The sequence below is a fragment of the Drosophila tropicalis genome, unplaced genomic scaffold, assembly GCF_018151085.1.
Source record: "Drosophila tropicalis isolate 14030-0801.00 unplaced genomic scaffold, ASM1815108v1 contig_859, whole genome shotgun sequence".
Taxonomy (NCBI): domain Eukaryota; kingdom Metazoa; phylum Arthropoda; class Insecta; order Diptera; family Drosophilidae; genus Drosophila; species Drosophila tropicalis.
Window position 1 is genome coordinate 1,364,109 of NW_027173353.1, and position 14,976 is coordinate 1,379,084.

General features: G+C 45.0%; 1 protein-coding gene across 1 annotated transcript; it reads right to left on the minus strand.

The window, feature by feature from the left end:
* Positions 1 to 182: 182 nt before the first annotated feature.
* Positions 183 to 14,753, minus strand: puf (ubiquitinyl hydrolase 1 puf). The gene is made up of 20 exons (XM_068298011.1): positions 14,311 to 14,753; positions 13,016 to 14,185; positions 12,058 to 12,766; positions 11,042 to 12,002; positions 10,083 to 10,975; positions 6,678 to 10,019; positions 6,430 to 6,616; positions 5,772 to 6,364; positions 5,583 to 5,706; positions 5,333 to 5,520; positions 4,995 to 5,265; positions 4,746 to 4,928; positions 4,149 to 4,548; positions 3,977 to 4,082; positions 3,738 to 3,909; positions 3,468 to 3,658; positions 3,046 to 3,398; positions 2,032 to 2,986; positions 1,635 to 1,972; positions 183 to 1,567 (listed from the first exon to the last, which is right to left on the minus strand). Exons 1-20 carry the CDS (start codon positions 14,351 to 14,353, stop codon positions 732 to 734), a joined length of 12,015 nt encoding a protein of 4,004 aa, XP_068154112.1. The 5' UTR covers positions 14,354 to 14,753; the 3' UTR covers positions 183 to 731.
* Positions 14,754 to 14,976: the final 223 nt, after the last annotated feature.

Genomic DNA, 14,976 nt, shown 5'->3' on the forward strand with positions numbered 1-14,976 from the left:
ATACTTAAACGATCTACTACAACACGGATGTATAGATATTAGCGTCTCGTAAGCCATGTGTTTTTGTAAGTTGTCTTGCTTATATAGTTCGACTTTCTCTCTATCGATTTTTGTCTGCTTCAATTCGTTTATAATTTTCAACTTGTTTTCTTTTGGCATATCCCATATATAGATAGTATATATAGTATATATGTTATAGTATATAACAAAGTTGTAGCTGTGTATTTTTTCTTTAAGCTTTTTACTTATTTACTACATGTTTCTCTCTGTTTTATAAGAAAAAAAGAGAAATTGGTTGCTATTGTTTGATCTCGGAAAAGGTGAGTGCAATTATGATGTCTTAAAATAACTATCTCTATATGCTTTATGTATGATTATGTACGCAAGTGTTTGTGTTTAAATATGTATATTGTAGATGTACTTGAGTGTGTGTGTGTGTGTGATTTACATTGCTATTTTGTTGTTATGTATGCTGCTAAGCTAGCATTTCTGCATATATATATATTTCTGTTGCATGTCTGTTGCGCTGTGTTGTCTACCATTTTTTATCCTCACCCACCTGGTAATCGTTTTAGCACCAACTTCGGGTTAATCACCATGATGACCTTGGGTCAACAAAAGTTCATCTGGCTATGGCTTTTTGTGGCCATATATTTATCCGGTACATTTGCCCATTATCAGTCCAGTGGCTTGCCGAAAAACAAAATGCTGAGCAAATCGTTGAACGACAACTAGATTTGTGTCGGACTCGCCGCCTGGGAAGTGGACGCAACAACGGGGGCAGCCATATCAACAACAACAGCTGGCGGCGATTCCGTTGGCTGACTACCATTGGATACTGTGGCCGTTGGCGACTGTGGTGGTGATGGTCGTAATGGTTGTGATGGTGCCTCATATTCGGACGTATCGTTGTCTGTTCGCCGACAAAACATTGATTCCATTTCCATGCTGGATGATTTCGGGTCGATTTCTTCGGGCATCGGTTCCGGTGGAGTGTAAGCACCTTTTGGCCTAGCCTTAGCTGACGCAGCAGCCGATGTGGAGGCTGTCTCCACTGATTGCTCATCCAACTGATCTTTGCAGGATGCAGATGTACTAGGGGCGGCACCAGGCTCTCGTTTCATAATGGTGAAAATGCTTTGGATGTAGGATTCCATTGTAATCAGTGTGCTCAATCGCTTTTCAAGATCCTCGTTTATACGATCCTGGGGGGTTTTCTTGCTTGTGGACTTTTTGTTACGCTTGGGCGTGGGCTCTAGTTCATCCTCCAGCTCGGTTTCATCATCGGATGAGGGCAACGAGGTTTTCTCCAACCTTTCCGATGAGGTGCTCTCCATTTGATCATCTTCACTGCCAGAGGGTGTTGGCGGTTTGATAATGGTATCTGTATTGCCATCACTAGACACTTCCATAGACACATCCGTAGGTTTCGCTGTATCAGTTAAAGATGTAGTTTCACCCATCACAGTCTCACATTTTTCATCCTGGTCTGCCGCCCCTCCTTTGGTCTCTTCACTCTCCTTTTCCCTGCAGGATTCACGCTTTTGCTTCTTATGGGGTAGTTGATCTGTAAATTACAAAAATCATACATTAAGACATTTTTATCAATTATTTCCTGCATGACTTATTTTTACCCCGCTCTGTTTCCTTTCTGAAGCGTTCACCCTTATTCTGCAATGCTCTTAATGATCCACGAAGCTCTTTGCGAACCGATGCTGGCACACCTGTTGCCTGGGCAATTATTCTGATGGCAAACAGATCGCCGCACAGTTCATCAATGTCATCTTTCGAGTGCATGCCATAGTTTATTGTGTAGATCATGCGTGCCACGGGAAGTTGAGCTGCCACCTTGTGATAATAGAGCTCGAGAAATTCGCGCACGCAGGCATCCTTTAGCATGCTTCTCTCATCCCTAAGGACATTGTGCAGATACTCAACCAAAAGCTGATTCTTCACCAGGAGCTCAGAGTATCTGGAAGGGAACGATACAATTACATTGAGTAAATGTCAAGCTTAATTCAAAGTACTCACTTGTGCGTTAGGGCATTGTTGTGGATGCCCACCCAGAATTTAGGAAAGTAGTTGAAGTGCAATGGTGTTGATTCAATGGCCACCAGGCAGTGCAGTTTGACGAGAGTATCGTTTAATGTGCCAGTATTGACGCACATACGCATCATTACATCGATAAAGTCATGATATGGCCTGTAAAATGCCTCCACTTGGGCATCATAGTCGACGTCTAGTCCGAGCGGCGTAAGTTCAGACAAAGCTATGGACATTTGGACCATTGGTCTTGGTGGCCGAGGTGAATTCTTTGAACCCAATGGCCAAGGTGTATGCTGGTGCTTGGCTCCACGGCGCGGAAAATATGGACCCAATGGTCCAATGGCATTCGGTGCATTGGCCACTGACAAATGACAGTTTATCAGTATGGGGGCTAAAATGCTAGTGGCCTCCAGACTTGTGTTTCGCACCAGCTCTTTCAGCACCTCCAATGTCATGCGACTAATCTCTGGCGAGTTGAATGTGTTGAGGAGTGTGGCCAAACGTTTAATAGCATCTGGCAAAGCCTTGGCCAAGGCGGAGTGTTGATGTTGTTGGCGAAGGAAATGTTGTTGCTGAAATTGCATTTGTTGCAGTTGCTGCAACTGCAGATGCTGCTGCATTTGCTGTTGCAATTGTTTTTCCTTCTGCTGTGGTGTCTGCGGGGTTGGGGTGCACTGCGTCTGTTGTTGCTTTTGCAGAAGCTGTTGCTGCTGCAATTGCAATTGCTGTTCCAGTTGTTGCTTCTTCTGGGCGGGACTGTCAGTGCGCGTACGCAACGTGGCCAACAGCAGCATCATTTCGCCAAGCAAATCAAATAGATCCCCTGCCACATGGCAGGCAGTAGCCTCGTGATGCATGGAATGTAGTGTATGCAGAGCCTCACAGCACATTTCGATGCCACCGTTAAATATTACCAACATTCGATCATCCTCGTTGTCCACTGGAATGAATGCAAATGCGTTAAATATTTTGATAGGACCATAATTAGTATACGCCTACCCAGGATTTTTAATGCACTGATTAGAGTCGACCACGATACTCTAGCATCTAAACTACTTGTGTATGACATAATTACTGCCCGCCTGAATTGAGTGACATCGAGTTTCTCTTGCTCGCTGGCATCCGGATGGCGTGTGGCAAACAATGCCATCAGCTTGAATAGCTCATCAACAGCTGCCGCATATTGAGTGGGATGCGGAGTAATGTTCTTGAAAGCCCATTGAAGATTCTGATGTTGGGACAGTTGTCGTGTGAGAGCGCGACCTTGCTCACAGCATAGACGCAACAGTCCATAGTAAGCCGGCAACATGGAACGATTGTAGGTAACAATTTCAGCATCATCATGATCAGCCCTTAAAAAACCATAAGAAATGTTCGATTAAATAAACCCCTTGCTTTCCAATTTCTCGAAGTCATCTTACAATATGTAGTTAAATGCAATATTCCTTGTTATCTCCGGGCAATTGGCCATCAGTGCTGCATTCTCAGGGCAATCAACCAGCGAATGATGCCAAAAGGTAAGCAACGCATGCTTATTATGATGAGCCGGTACACTGGGTTCCGAAAGCCGCGGATGAAACAGTTCCCACAAGGAACGCATGAACGATCCTATCTGTAAATTGGAATAGAGAACACTGTTAGTCGGGAACAAACCAGTTGAAACCACAGCAGCGGAGGCTTTCCAAACTTGCCATTAGTTTTTCAGTCTTTGAAACCATACAATAGCTGAGCAGATTAAAGTACGCAGTCAGCTTTGTGGTACCATGGGCACCAATATCCGCATAAACTCGAGCTGGACGCAACAGTCTCAAAAGCAAAGTGATTACTTGATGAAGCACTGCTTGGGCATCGGTGTTAATGTCCCTAAACAAAGTAAAGACAAAGTTAATCAAAATTCGTCAAACGATTAAACATTAATTGACCCACTTACCGATAGCTATGCGGATTAAGGGCCAATAACTTATGCTGCGAATGCGCTCTAAAGTTGGCACGGAAGGGCTGCGACGGCACAAGAGCAACCAACAAACAAGCGGCAGCTGGAAAATTAAAGTAACATTGATAAGATTGAAAAAAAAAAAATTTGAAATAATAATCGGTTCTACCATTTCGAACCCGCGTATTGTCATGGGCAAGCAGAAATTGCTCTACCCACTGTTCAGCGGATTGCAAGATCCAGGCATGGGCAATTTTATTCTTGGTGGCCTGCAGCGAGAGCCAATCGAGAACCGATTGTGGGCAGTATTCGGCAGCATCCCACATCCGTGGCAGTATGAGCTGGGTGAAACAGGGCAGTCCCACTGGTCCACCTTGGGTCTCAGTCAGTAGAGTTAACAGCTTAAAGAAGGGTGCACACAATTCGGTGTGCTTTGTGACAGAGGCGAAAAGCATACTGATTATTTGTGTGGCCAGATGCTCTTCCCAGCGACAGAGCGCGTAGATTAAATGCTTTGTCTGGTGCGGATTAATGCCATCCTTTATTTGTTGATACAAAAATGGGAATCCCTACGAAATATATAAAGAAACTTTTAACACACAAACACATAACAAAAACAAAAATCGAATAATTGAACTAAATTAAAAAATGAATGACTAACACAAATTAGTGTTAGTTTGTTGATTGAGGGATTTGAGATGGGATTAATAATGGATCTTTTGGATTAGATAGAAAATACAACGCTTTCAAGCTTTTTAAGTATCACCTTGCCACCGGCGATGGCACTAAAATCTTTGGGTGAGAGGCGCAAACGAAAATCAGCACCGCGCGATCGTTCAACAAGACTGGCACACAATGCTATCATTTTGTCAAGTGAGGCTGGTCTCATTTTCTCCACCGACAAAGCCTCATCCGATGAGTTGTCTTCATTATCCGAACTGATATCAATCTGTAAATTTAAAAGCAGGATATTTTATCGTACTGCATTTTAATCCTTTTAAGTTGTAAAACTAACGCTATCCGTTTGCTTGTGTCCCAAATAGAAGTCCACCAAGCTTTTAAGTATGCCAACTCTCAGCAGAAACATGGCCTCTTCATCACCCATGCGAGAGAATTCACATAGCAAACCAAAATACTCCGAAAGGTGACGCAAATGAGAGCGTGCCCCATGCTCAAGAAGAGAGATAAGCGAACCAATGAAGCGAGTCACGCATGAGGTCTGACCAATTAGCTCTTTATCATCATCATCTGTTTCCACATCCAAATAAAGATCTGCATGTGAGGCACTATAAAGGAAATGAGTATTAGCACCATTTAATGTTAATTAAATTTCATGGGGGGGGGGAAACTAACCGTAATCTCTGTATGACATGGATGACCAGACGTTGGAACATTTGACGCACCATTTGATTGGGACATTGGATAAGCACCTGTACCGGCCAAAACGGCTCCAGTGACATGTGCGATAAGAACCATTCGCAGGCATCTTGACTAGCATTAAATTGCTTAGTCAGTAACTCAACCCATGGCACCATTGTGGGCTGCAAAAAGTCAAATACACAATTAATCAACTGGGACATACTAGTAATTAAATTATAGGTACCTTCTCCTTGGCATGTATGAATGTCTCGATGAAGAATGAAACGGACAGCTTGGCGGCCATGCAGGTCACATCCTTCTCAGAGTTTAATGTTTGAGGTATATGTCCACAGATTTGCCACATAAAGCTAATAAACATAAAATGAACATTGATTATACAAGGATTTTGCGCTATGGAATGCTATGCGCTTACTTGAAATAGGTGTGCTCAAAGATATTTCGATCTTGCAGGAATTGTCGATTATCCTGCCAAATCCAATCTTCAAGTTCTTTATTTAAAAATGGACGAAATAGCTGCAATTTATGAGCAGCCTTTGAGGTGGACGCCAACGGCTGTTCATTTGCATTGCAGTTGCTGCTATTGTTGCTACTGTTACTCGTGTTGTTGTTGTTGTTGCTTGTCTTAGATTTATCACAATTGGCTGTTATTTGCTTCTGCTCCTCCTGTTCATTTGTATCCTCAAGTTTCTCGCTTTTGGAAACGGTTGACTCATCCTTCGGATCGTCCACCTTTTCCTTTTCCTTATCCGATGTCTTATTGGCCGGCTCTGCCTGCTCAAGTTCATCTTGTTTACTTTCGTTGGAGCTTATTTCCATTTTCGTTGCTTCATCTCCATCTGGCTTATCTTCAACTGTGGGACTCGGCGTCGGGGTTACCAATAATTCGGAATGCCGCCGCTGCAAATGCTCTGGCAGTCGTCGCTCATAAAATAACATGTATGCCGAATTGGTTTTCTCAAAACTAAAATCCAAATACTTTTCCGTTACCGAATCATAGGTTTTACTCTAAAAAACATATTGGATTAAAATTTAATTATGTATTCTCTTTATTTCGATATGGGTCAACTTACCGTCATCTCACCACCAAAGCATTCGGCAGCAATTTGTGATGGATCAAAGGGTTTGACCTCGGCATCATTGAAGAGGAACCAGCGTTCATGCGGGTGATAGGTGCTTCTCGTCCGCTCCTTAATAAAGCTATAATAGTGACCGCCATCAGCCGTACCAGTGTGCACAGTGACACCCACTAGTTCATATCTATACGTAGAGACAAATATTGAGAAATTTGTTGATAATGTCAACTGGGGAATATACTTACTCATAGCACTCTTCAATATCCGCATCCAATGTTGCTTCAGCCTTTTCATTCTCATCCCCTGTCGCCTCCGCGTTTTGTCGCTTCTCGCGCTCTTCCTTGTACTGCTGCGGCATCAATGTCTTTTCCACATAGTGGCACATGTTGAGTCGCAGCGGAAAAGAGAAATGCGTGTTGACCTTCTCCTTGAGCATGGTCACCATATTGAAGGTATATCGCATCGTATTGAAGCATAATATTTGTGGCAACTTTTTGAAGCAAGCGCGTTTCTCTGCTCGCACTTTCTTGCCACACTGCGAACAGGTGTACATATTATCACCCTCCAGAGTATCCTTGACAGTTACTTCATCCAGTGACTCTTGAAGATTTCGCATATCTGCCACTTGACAGCGAACCGTGTAGAACTCCTCGGCAGTACGTGAGACATGGCCACAGTCCAAGGAAACAACATTGTTACTGAGGGTGCCACAGAAGAGACGCTTAACCAAATGTTTCAGATCGGGAGTCATCTCCTCCAACTTCGACACCAGATCAATAAAGAACTCAGCCATGTCCTTCTGCTCGCCCGTGTTTAACGGCTGGTGATCCATCTGATAGACACGACAAAAACTTCGCGGATTATAGGCCTTTCGCTCCGATTCCAACAGGTAGGCGAACATTCTCTGCATCTCCATTAGCGTAGAGCCATGTTTAAGAGCACCAGCAGGAGGAATTCGCAGAATTGCCGCTCTGGCTTGTGGCATCATATACAGGTGTTGGATACAGGATGCCATATAACAGGTGGCACCCAAGTTGGTCAGTCCCACATAGCCGCATTCTGATCTTCCTTCATCCCGTGGCCAATAGTCCCAGGGATACGGTTGCTTGGGTCCAGATTTATGCTGCGACAACAGCCTATTATGCAGATACGTGTAATTGGTGGCACATCCTCGACACAGCTCCACCAGTAAATCGTAGGCAGCGGCTCGTGAAGTTCCCGACTTACACTTGGGTTTCTGCCGATCTGCCGGCGAAGGCATATCGAACAGGAAACCAATCAACTGCTCAATGAAGCTCAGCGCCTTGGGCGTGTACTTGAAACTCGTGTCGTATTTGATGAGATTTGACATGAGATTAAGCAAACCAACCAAACCATCATCCTGGAAACCATGGCGTAGCTCGTAATATTCGCGAGTAAGAATACTTTGCGATATACTCTCGCAGAGTCTCTCAATATCGATGTGCTCTTCGTCTACCATTTCGGGCGACAAGGTGTCCACCAGTCTGGCCAGGAGCCAGAAGTAATCTCGGCAGGCGGGACCATACGGTTCCTTTCCCTCCTCAGATAGCAGGAATTGTGCATGCTGAACTGTCGACGTCATCTGCTCGGCCAGCGGCAATAAACCAATCAATTTGTGTAACAACGGAGCCAAAAGCAGTCGGTAGCTCTGCACATTGCCCAGACAAATGCGATAGAGTCCCGCACAGATTTCACGCCGCACAGATGGCTCTGGATCCTCCAGAATGAACTTTTGAAGCCAACTGCTGTGATCTGCTTGTGACCAGAGTAAACAACGAGCCTCTGGCGATGCATGGACAAAGCTAACCAATATGTTCATTGTAAATTGAATAAGTTGGGCCCGTCCCCAAAAGCCGGTCCGCAGCTGATGGAACTGGTAGGGGAACACTAGTGAGTTGGCGGTAGGATGTTGATAGACTTCGTCGTTAAGAATGCTGGACAATCGTCGTAAACATGACGGCACTTCCATTAACTTTAGCATAAAGGCGTGTGGACGTGACATAAGTACGTGAATATCCTGAGACTGCAACTCCTCGAAACCCAACAGCCAAAGAATGCGCAACAGACTGGCAAGGCAATCGTGTCGCCACTCATTTAGTGCCACCTCCTTGGGATGTGTGCTGCGCTGTAATAGGCCAGAACTGAAGATCTCATACAGATGCCTCAAGCCACCGCATTTAATGAATGCCTCACTCCACTTATTGTCCGCTAAAAGATGTGGTGAACCGGCATTCGAGTGCGAATGTGCTAGAGTAGTCAATGGCGGCGGCGGGGGCGGTGGTGCAGTTACAGGCGATGGTGGAGTAACACAGTCCAGCGTACGATCCCTGTCCCGCTCTTGCTCCACAGTTTCGCTCTTCTTGCGCCGCTTACTATGTTGCTTGGGCTGATTTTCTTTGTCACCGCCACTGCTGGAGGCCTCCGTGTCCATCTCTGCAGATGTTCCCTGACCTTCGGGCTCGGAACTACTTAAATGTTGCTCCTTGCTACTATCACTGATATTGCTGCGCTTCGACTCTGGAGTTGTCGTTGTGTGATGTTGTTGCTGTTCATTGCTATTTCTTCGCCTATTTCCACTGTTCCTCTTGGACCGCGGTTGTTCACTGATAACAAGACCCGTATGACTGCCATTGCTGTTGGCCTCTCGTTCCCGGTCCCTTTCTCGACGGGTATTGCCACTACTCAGAGCCAGACTCTCGACAATGTGCAATGAGTACATAAATTTTTGTAAATTGCTGGGATCAAGCAGTTCATTGAACTTCTGTTTTATTTGCTTGCGCTTATTGATCAGCTGTTCCTCCTTTTCTTCGGCGGCGGACAATTCCAATTGATCGAGCTCACCCTGTTCGTGCACCAGACTCTTGAAGGCATCCAAAATATGAGGATTAGTCGGTAACATGGCCAAAATATCCCAAACGCGACGCGACAACAGCTGCGCCTTTGTGTGATGCTGGAGATGTAGGGTTGAAGTTTGCGGTTTCATGTCGCCCAATGTTTGCATCAGACAGAAGAGCTTCTCAAAGTATTTGGGTTGCAGCAACAGCACCGTTGGCAGGCATTCCTTTGGAGGTGGTGGCAACATCGATGGATGCTCTAAATTGGATTCCTTGCGGCGAGCTCCACGACCGCCAAGCGATACATAAACAATCTGATTGTCCTTGAAGCCGGCATCGCCCAGAGTGCGCTCATCGTAGTCAGAAGTCAGTTCTTGTCCCTGTGTAATAATCCGCAGTGGTCCATCACTTAACAGAAGACCCAATACCGGTGCAGTCATGCCTGTTTGCAAGCTTTCCCACCATTTCGAAATCTCTGCTTTGAGATCGGCTATCAAATCACAGGCATGCATCTGCAGGAGGCTTTTTTCAGATAGACCGGCCTGCTGAAGTACAATGCGCAGTGGCGGACCAGCTCCCTCATTCTTAAGATTGCTGTGAGAACCAATCCCCTTGCCCTCTATGGCCCATCGACGCAGATGGAAAGCATATCGCCGCCGGAATGTGTCCAAGTGTGTGTTCAACAGAAGTAGTCCACGTTGCACTCGCATCAATGCATTTTCATCCTCAATGCTATTCAAGAATAAGATTACTTAAACAAGATCTTCATCTGAATTTAGAATTTTGGTAACTCACCTTTCCAGGGCTGCAGCTGCTTGGACCAAATTATCCATGCACTGGGATACAAACTCCTTCTCTAGACGCAGTTGCTGACCCATGTAGTACATATTGATATATTGAATGGCAGCTAGAGAAACTTCATTGCTTTGGGCTCGCAAAGCAATCTTCCACAGATGATACATGCCCACAGCGCTGGCACTGGACGAGATCTGTTCTCTTTGCTTATCATATTCGGCCATGGCAATGCGTGCGAAGTTGCAGAGCTGCTGGAACAATCCCAATGCCACCATGGAAAACTCCTCTGGCCTTAGTTCTGGCAATTTCTTTAAATACAAATGTTGTAATGCATCAATGCCTAATGCATGCTGATCCCCACCCTTGGCCTGGGCTTGCAACCAGGAGAAATAACAATCCGCACATTCGGGATCATGCGCTAGCCACTCCCATAAGGCATCTAATTGCTCGAGGGTGAGACGAAAGGTCTTTGGCGAACCGACTGTGGAGAAGATCGACGATAGAAACTGCAGCCGAACCGAAACCTGTGTCTTATGTGAGTAAAGTTGTTCGCCCATGTGGTGCAAATAATGCTGCTGCTCTCCATTCTGATTCACTATCAAATCAGCATGTCTCCTGGCATAGTGACGAATGTTATTAAAGAAACAGGGCATCATTCGATGGTTGCGCTCCGCCCACAGAGTCATGGAGTGCGTGTCCGCGGGACGGAACTGTTGGAACGACGCAAACAGTTTTGGCAATAGCCGTAAACTGACAATAACGCTTCGATTGTTCGCTACATTGTACAGGCATCCCTCAATGAATTTGGTCCTCAACTGACGATCCATACTGAAGCAGAGCAATGTGGCTAATGCCTTTTCCGCCTCCAAAGCGAGAGATTCACCTAGTTGTCCCTAGAAGCAAACCAAAAAGAGTTTAGGAAGCCTGATAACAACCAATTCACTAATTTCACAACGTACAATTTTATCATCCTGCAACAGATCCCACAGCAATGTGTTTCCAGGTTGGCAAACATCATTCAATTTAAACGAAGGCTGCACAGGTGTACTGCTAGATGCAGATGAACTATTTGCCTTGGGCGAATGATGTTGCTTGCCGCTTACTCCAATCGTGGTTTCTAGCAATTCGACATCAGAATCGGATTTGGATTTGGCAGACGCCTGCACAACGGCAGCGGCAGCTGCAGCCGCTGCAGCTGCATTCGCCTGTTGCCGCATGGCAACCAGAGATTGCTGTGCCGTTCCTGTGGCCACAGCGGCAGCAGCCACTGCCGCAGCAGCTGCGGCCACATTTGTCTCGCCTGATTTTTGCATGGCCATGGCAGATTGTGCCACCATCATGGCTGCTGCAGCAGCAGCAAATGCCGGTGGAACATCTCGACAGTTGGCACTGGAAACTGCAGCTGCTGCTGCAGCCACTCGTCCAGCGTGAGAGTTGACTAGCTGGGCCAGTTCCTCTTCGCAGGGCGAGACATCCTCGTCATCGAAATCAGCGAGATTCTTTTCGGATTTGTTGCTCATTGGCGAAGAGTAACTGCCATCATTTTCAGCTCCACTCAGCAACTCGCTAATGTTGGTCTCTGCAATTGCTCTTATGTAGGGGCCTTCGCCATGGAGATGCTTTAGAACAGCAGCAGGCACCAGCTGACTGGCTGCGCCATCGCTACAATCATCGCTATCGGCAAGCAACTCGCCATCGCCGTCGGCATCGACGTCATCACTACTGGGTACATCTTCGGCGCCATCCCAAATTTCTACAAGCTCGTGTGGCAAAAGTATTTGCTTATTAGCAACCTTTTGGCGACGTCGCTTGTTACTGGTTTTCTTTCGACTGCGGTGGAGCTGCAATTCCAAGGCAGCCCTTGACTGCAATTCCTCCTCGCTGCTGGTATTGTCAATAATATTAACGATGCGATGATTTCTAGCAAAGATTGAGAATTAGAACATGGCGAAAAAAAAAATGTTCATATACATACTTCATGTCTACTTTGGCCAGATCCTCGGCGTTTAGTTGTTTACCCTTTTCGGTTGTGGGATCGCAGATGTGTCGCCTATGCCTTGCCTGTTTACAGGGAGGCACCCCATCAATGGGACTCTTGTGACCATCACCGCCGCCGCCACCACTAGCTATGCTACTATCGTCGGCACCCACATGATCATCCTCCGTATTGCTACCCTCAATGCTGCCACTGTCTGAACTAGAAGCTGTTACATTCGATCCCAAAAGATGGTCCTGCATCAGGTTCATCTGACTTCTCGAACAATCTCTTGTCCACAACAATTTGGTCAAAGCCGAGGCAATGTATATACTCTGCTCCGTGTGCTCCTTGGGATCCATACGACAAAGCAACGAATACAAATGCATAGCAGGACGTGGAGCTAAATTCTTCACGAGCGATGGCAATATATCAAAAATAGTTTTGGAGCAATGCTTCAGCTGTGTTGCCTGCCAAATAAGTTTGATATCCTCCTCGGAGATTTGATTTTCGACAGCCAAAAAATTAAGCAATACATGCGCTTGTTTGACAATCTCCACATGTAGGTTCGGGCCAAACAAGTGCTGAACAATGTGATTCTCAGTTAACCAATTGGCGATCCTCTGTCCAAATAACTCCACTTCATTTACAGTCTCAGTGGTGCAAATCTCATTAAAAAGATTGATGTGGGCATTTATTTGGGCCATGCCTAGAAAAAAGAAAAAAGTTTTATTTAATTCTTTTGATTTAAGAATTCATTTAATAAACAATCTTAATTAAATAAATTTCTAGGAAACTATTAAGACGCTTTCCAATATTTATTCCATATTTATTCTTATCTTTTGTTATTCCTTAAGAAATGATTATGCTCATTAATAAATTTGAGAATAAAAGCATTCAGTTCATACTTCATAAACGTTTTAGGACTTTCCCAAAATGCTTCAAATAATTTGCTTACCCGCTAGCCGCATAGTCAGTGTGGTTGATGTGAAGTACTTAAAGGCCAGGGCCAGACCCTCTGTATCAAAGTTAACAGCAACATCCAGGGGATCCCGCATAGAGGACCATACGAAATCTGCCATTGCTCTGGTGGCCGCTGATCGAAGATTCTGATCGGATAACTTGCACATATACTGCAAAATTCGACTGCGGAGCGGAACAAACAGCTGCGTGTTGCAGTGATAGTTTAGCCACAACTTTACATTGGATACGGTGGCAGTCATGGAATGGGCTGTGGACACCGGCAAATCGGGATGCTCAAAGCAAATGGACATGGCGCCAAAACCTCCTGAGTTGCAGAATAAGCTAACATTGCGTAGCAGGTATATTGGAAGATCATTGTCGTGAAGATCACAGATGAGGGCCAAATGATGAGCTTCTTCCGCCTGGAGGTCATCGAGGCGTGAGTGCATGCCATGCTTGTGGGCAATGTAGAGCGGGAAATTGAGCAGGAACACTTTGGAGACGAGCACTAGAAGTTTCTCCACTTCTGGTAATATCCAGGGCTCCTCGGTATACTGCATAGGGTGCAGGGGCTTGGCATTGGATGGATTTATTGATGATGATGATGAGGACGCTGCTGATGAGGAAACTGTTGGGGCAGGTTGCTGAGGTGGCGGAGTTAGTGGAGGCGGAGTGCTGGGACCAACTGGCCTTTTAATTGTAATTCCATCGCCCGATCCCTGCATCTCGTCTACTTCAGCAGTGGCAGTGCCGGCGCCGGCTTCCTCACTCTTTTTTTTATTGTGATTACTATTCTCCTTTGTGGTAGCCTCTATATGCTTGATGTTGATCTCACCATCCGTTTGAAAATCTGCATCGTTATTGGATTCTCTTTGTTGTTGTAGTTGCTGTTGTTGTTGTTGTTGAGCTTGAGCAACCACTTGAGCGGCACTGGCGGTTAGTCGCTTATAATTCTCAATAAGATGATCAATATGTTTCAGATGTTGCACGGTCAGACAAATGAGAGACTGCACAACCAGATTGAACCGATCATAATTTTTAGTGTCTCGATAGAGACACATACATTGGCGCTGGGGCCAGGATTGGATGTAGTTAAATGTCGTCTCGATTTCGCTTTTTAACAGAAGCTGAAATTTCAGCTCCGAGCTAGACACACGCACTTCATCTATGAAAACAAATAGAAAAGAAAAACAATAAAAAAGGAGCAGAGTGGGTGGATAGGGTATGGGGGGATTTAGGGTTTCAGTTAGTTTTTTTTTTTTTCATCGTGCAATTTGATTTAATACATACACAGCTCTAGGAGATTTTGGAAATCGGCGCACACCTCACACATGGTTAATCTAGTTTTATTCTTATTACGTATATATTTCTTGTTTAATGTTGGCCAACTAGTAGGGCCCCAAGCCGCGTTGCGATTTCTTCTTTTCAAGCCGCGGCAGCAGCAGCGGCTACTTTTTCTCTAGATCCGTGCGTCGCCGTCTCCCTCTTCCTCACCGCCTTGGCTGTCACTCTCTCCCTCTCCCACAGCCGTCGTTGCTGTTGCAGCGAATTTGTTAGTACGCTTTTCGGTCTCTTAAGTCGCTTTGTGTAAGCACAACCGTTCAATTCCATTTATGATTGTGCTTCTGGGGATAAACACTCTCTGCACTTGTCTAACAATTATTGATAACATATATAAATACTACTAGATTTAGATTTTCACATATAATGTGCTCAGTGGCGCTGCATTGATGAAATACTGAACTGCAATTTCGCTACATATTGTGCGACGCGTTAGTCCTTTTTTGTTCGATAGCTTATCGATTTTTAGCCCTCGTTCAAATTTAAAGCTTTTGATTTTAATAATAATTCACTGAACCGAATATTTTATATTCTTATTTAGATAATTTTTAAATATATATATTTCTGTTTTATAAATAGAAGAGCAGATATAAATTAGATCTTTAGAACGCGGGA

Excerpts from the sequence above, each read along its gene's own strand:
- puf (XM_068298011.1), bottom strand. The coding sequence starts at position 14,353 with ATGTGTGAGGTGTGCGCCGATTTCCAAAATCTCCTAGAGCTGT. Across the intron at positions 5,707-5,771 it reads TTTGAGCACACCTATTTCAA|CTTTATGTGGCAAATCTGTG; the intron begins GTAAGCGCATAG and ends TATGTTTATTAG. Across the intron at positions 4,549-4,745 it reads GTGCCATCGCCGGTGGCAAG|GGATTCCCATTTTTGTATCA; the intron begins GTGATACTTAAA and ends TATATTTCGTAG.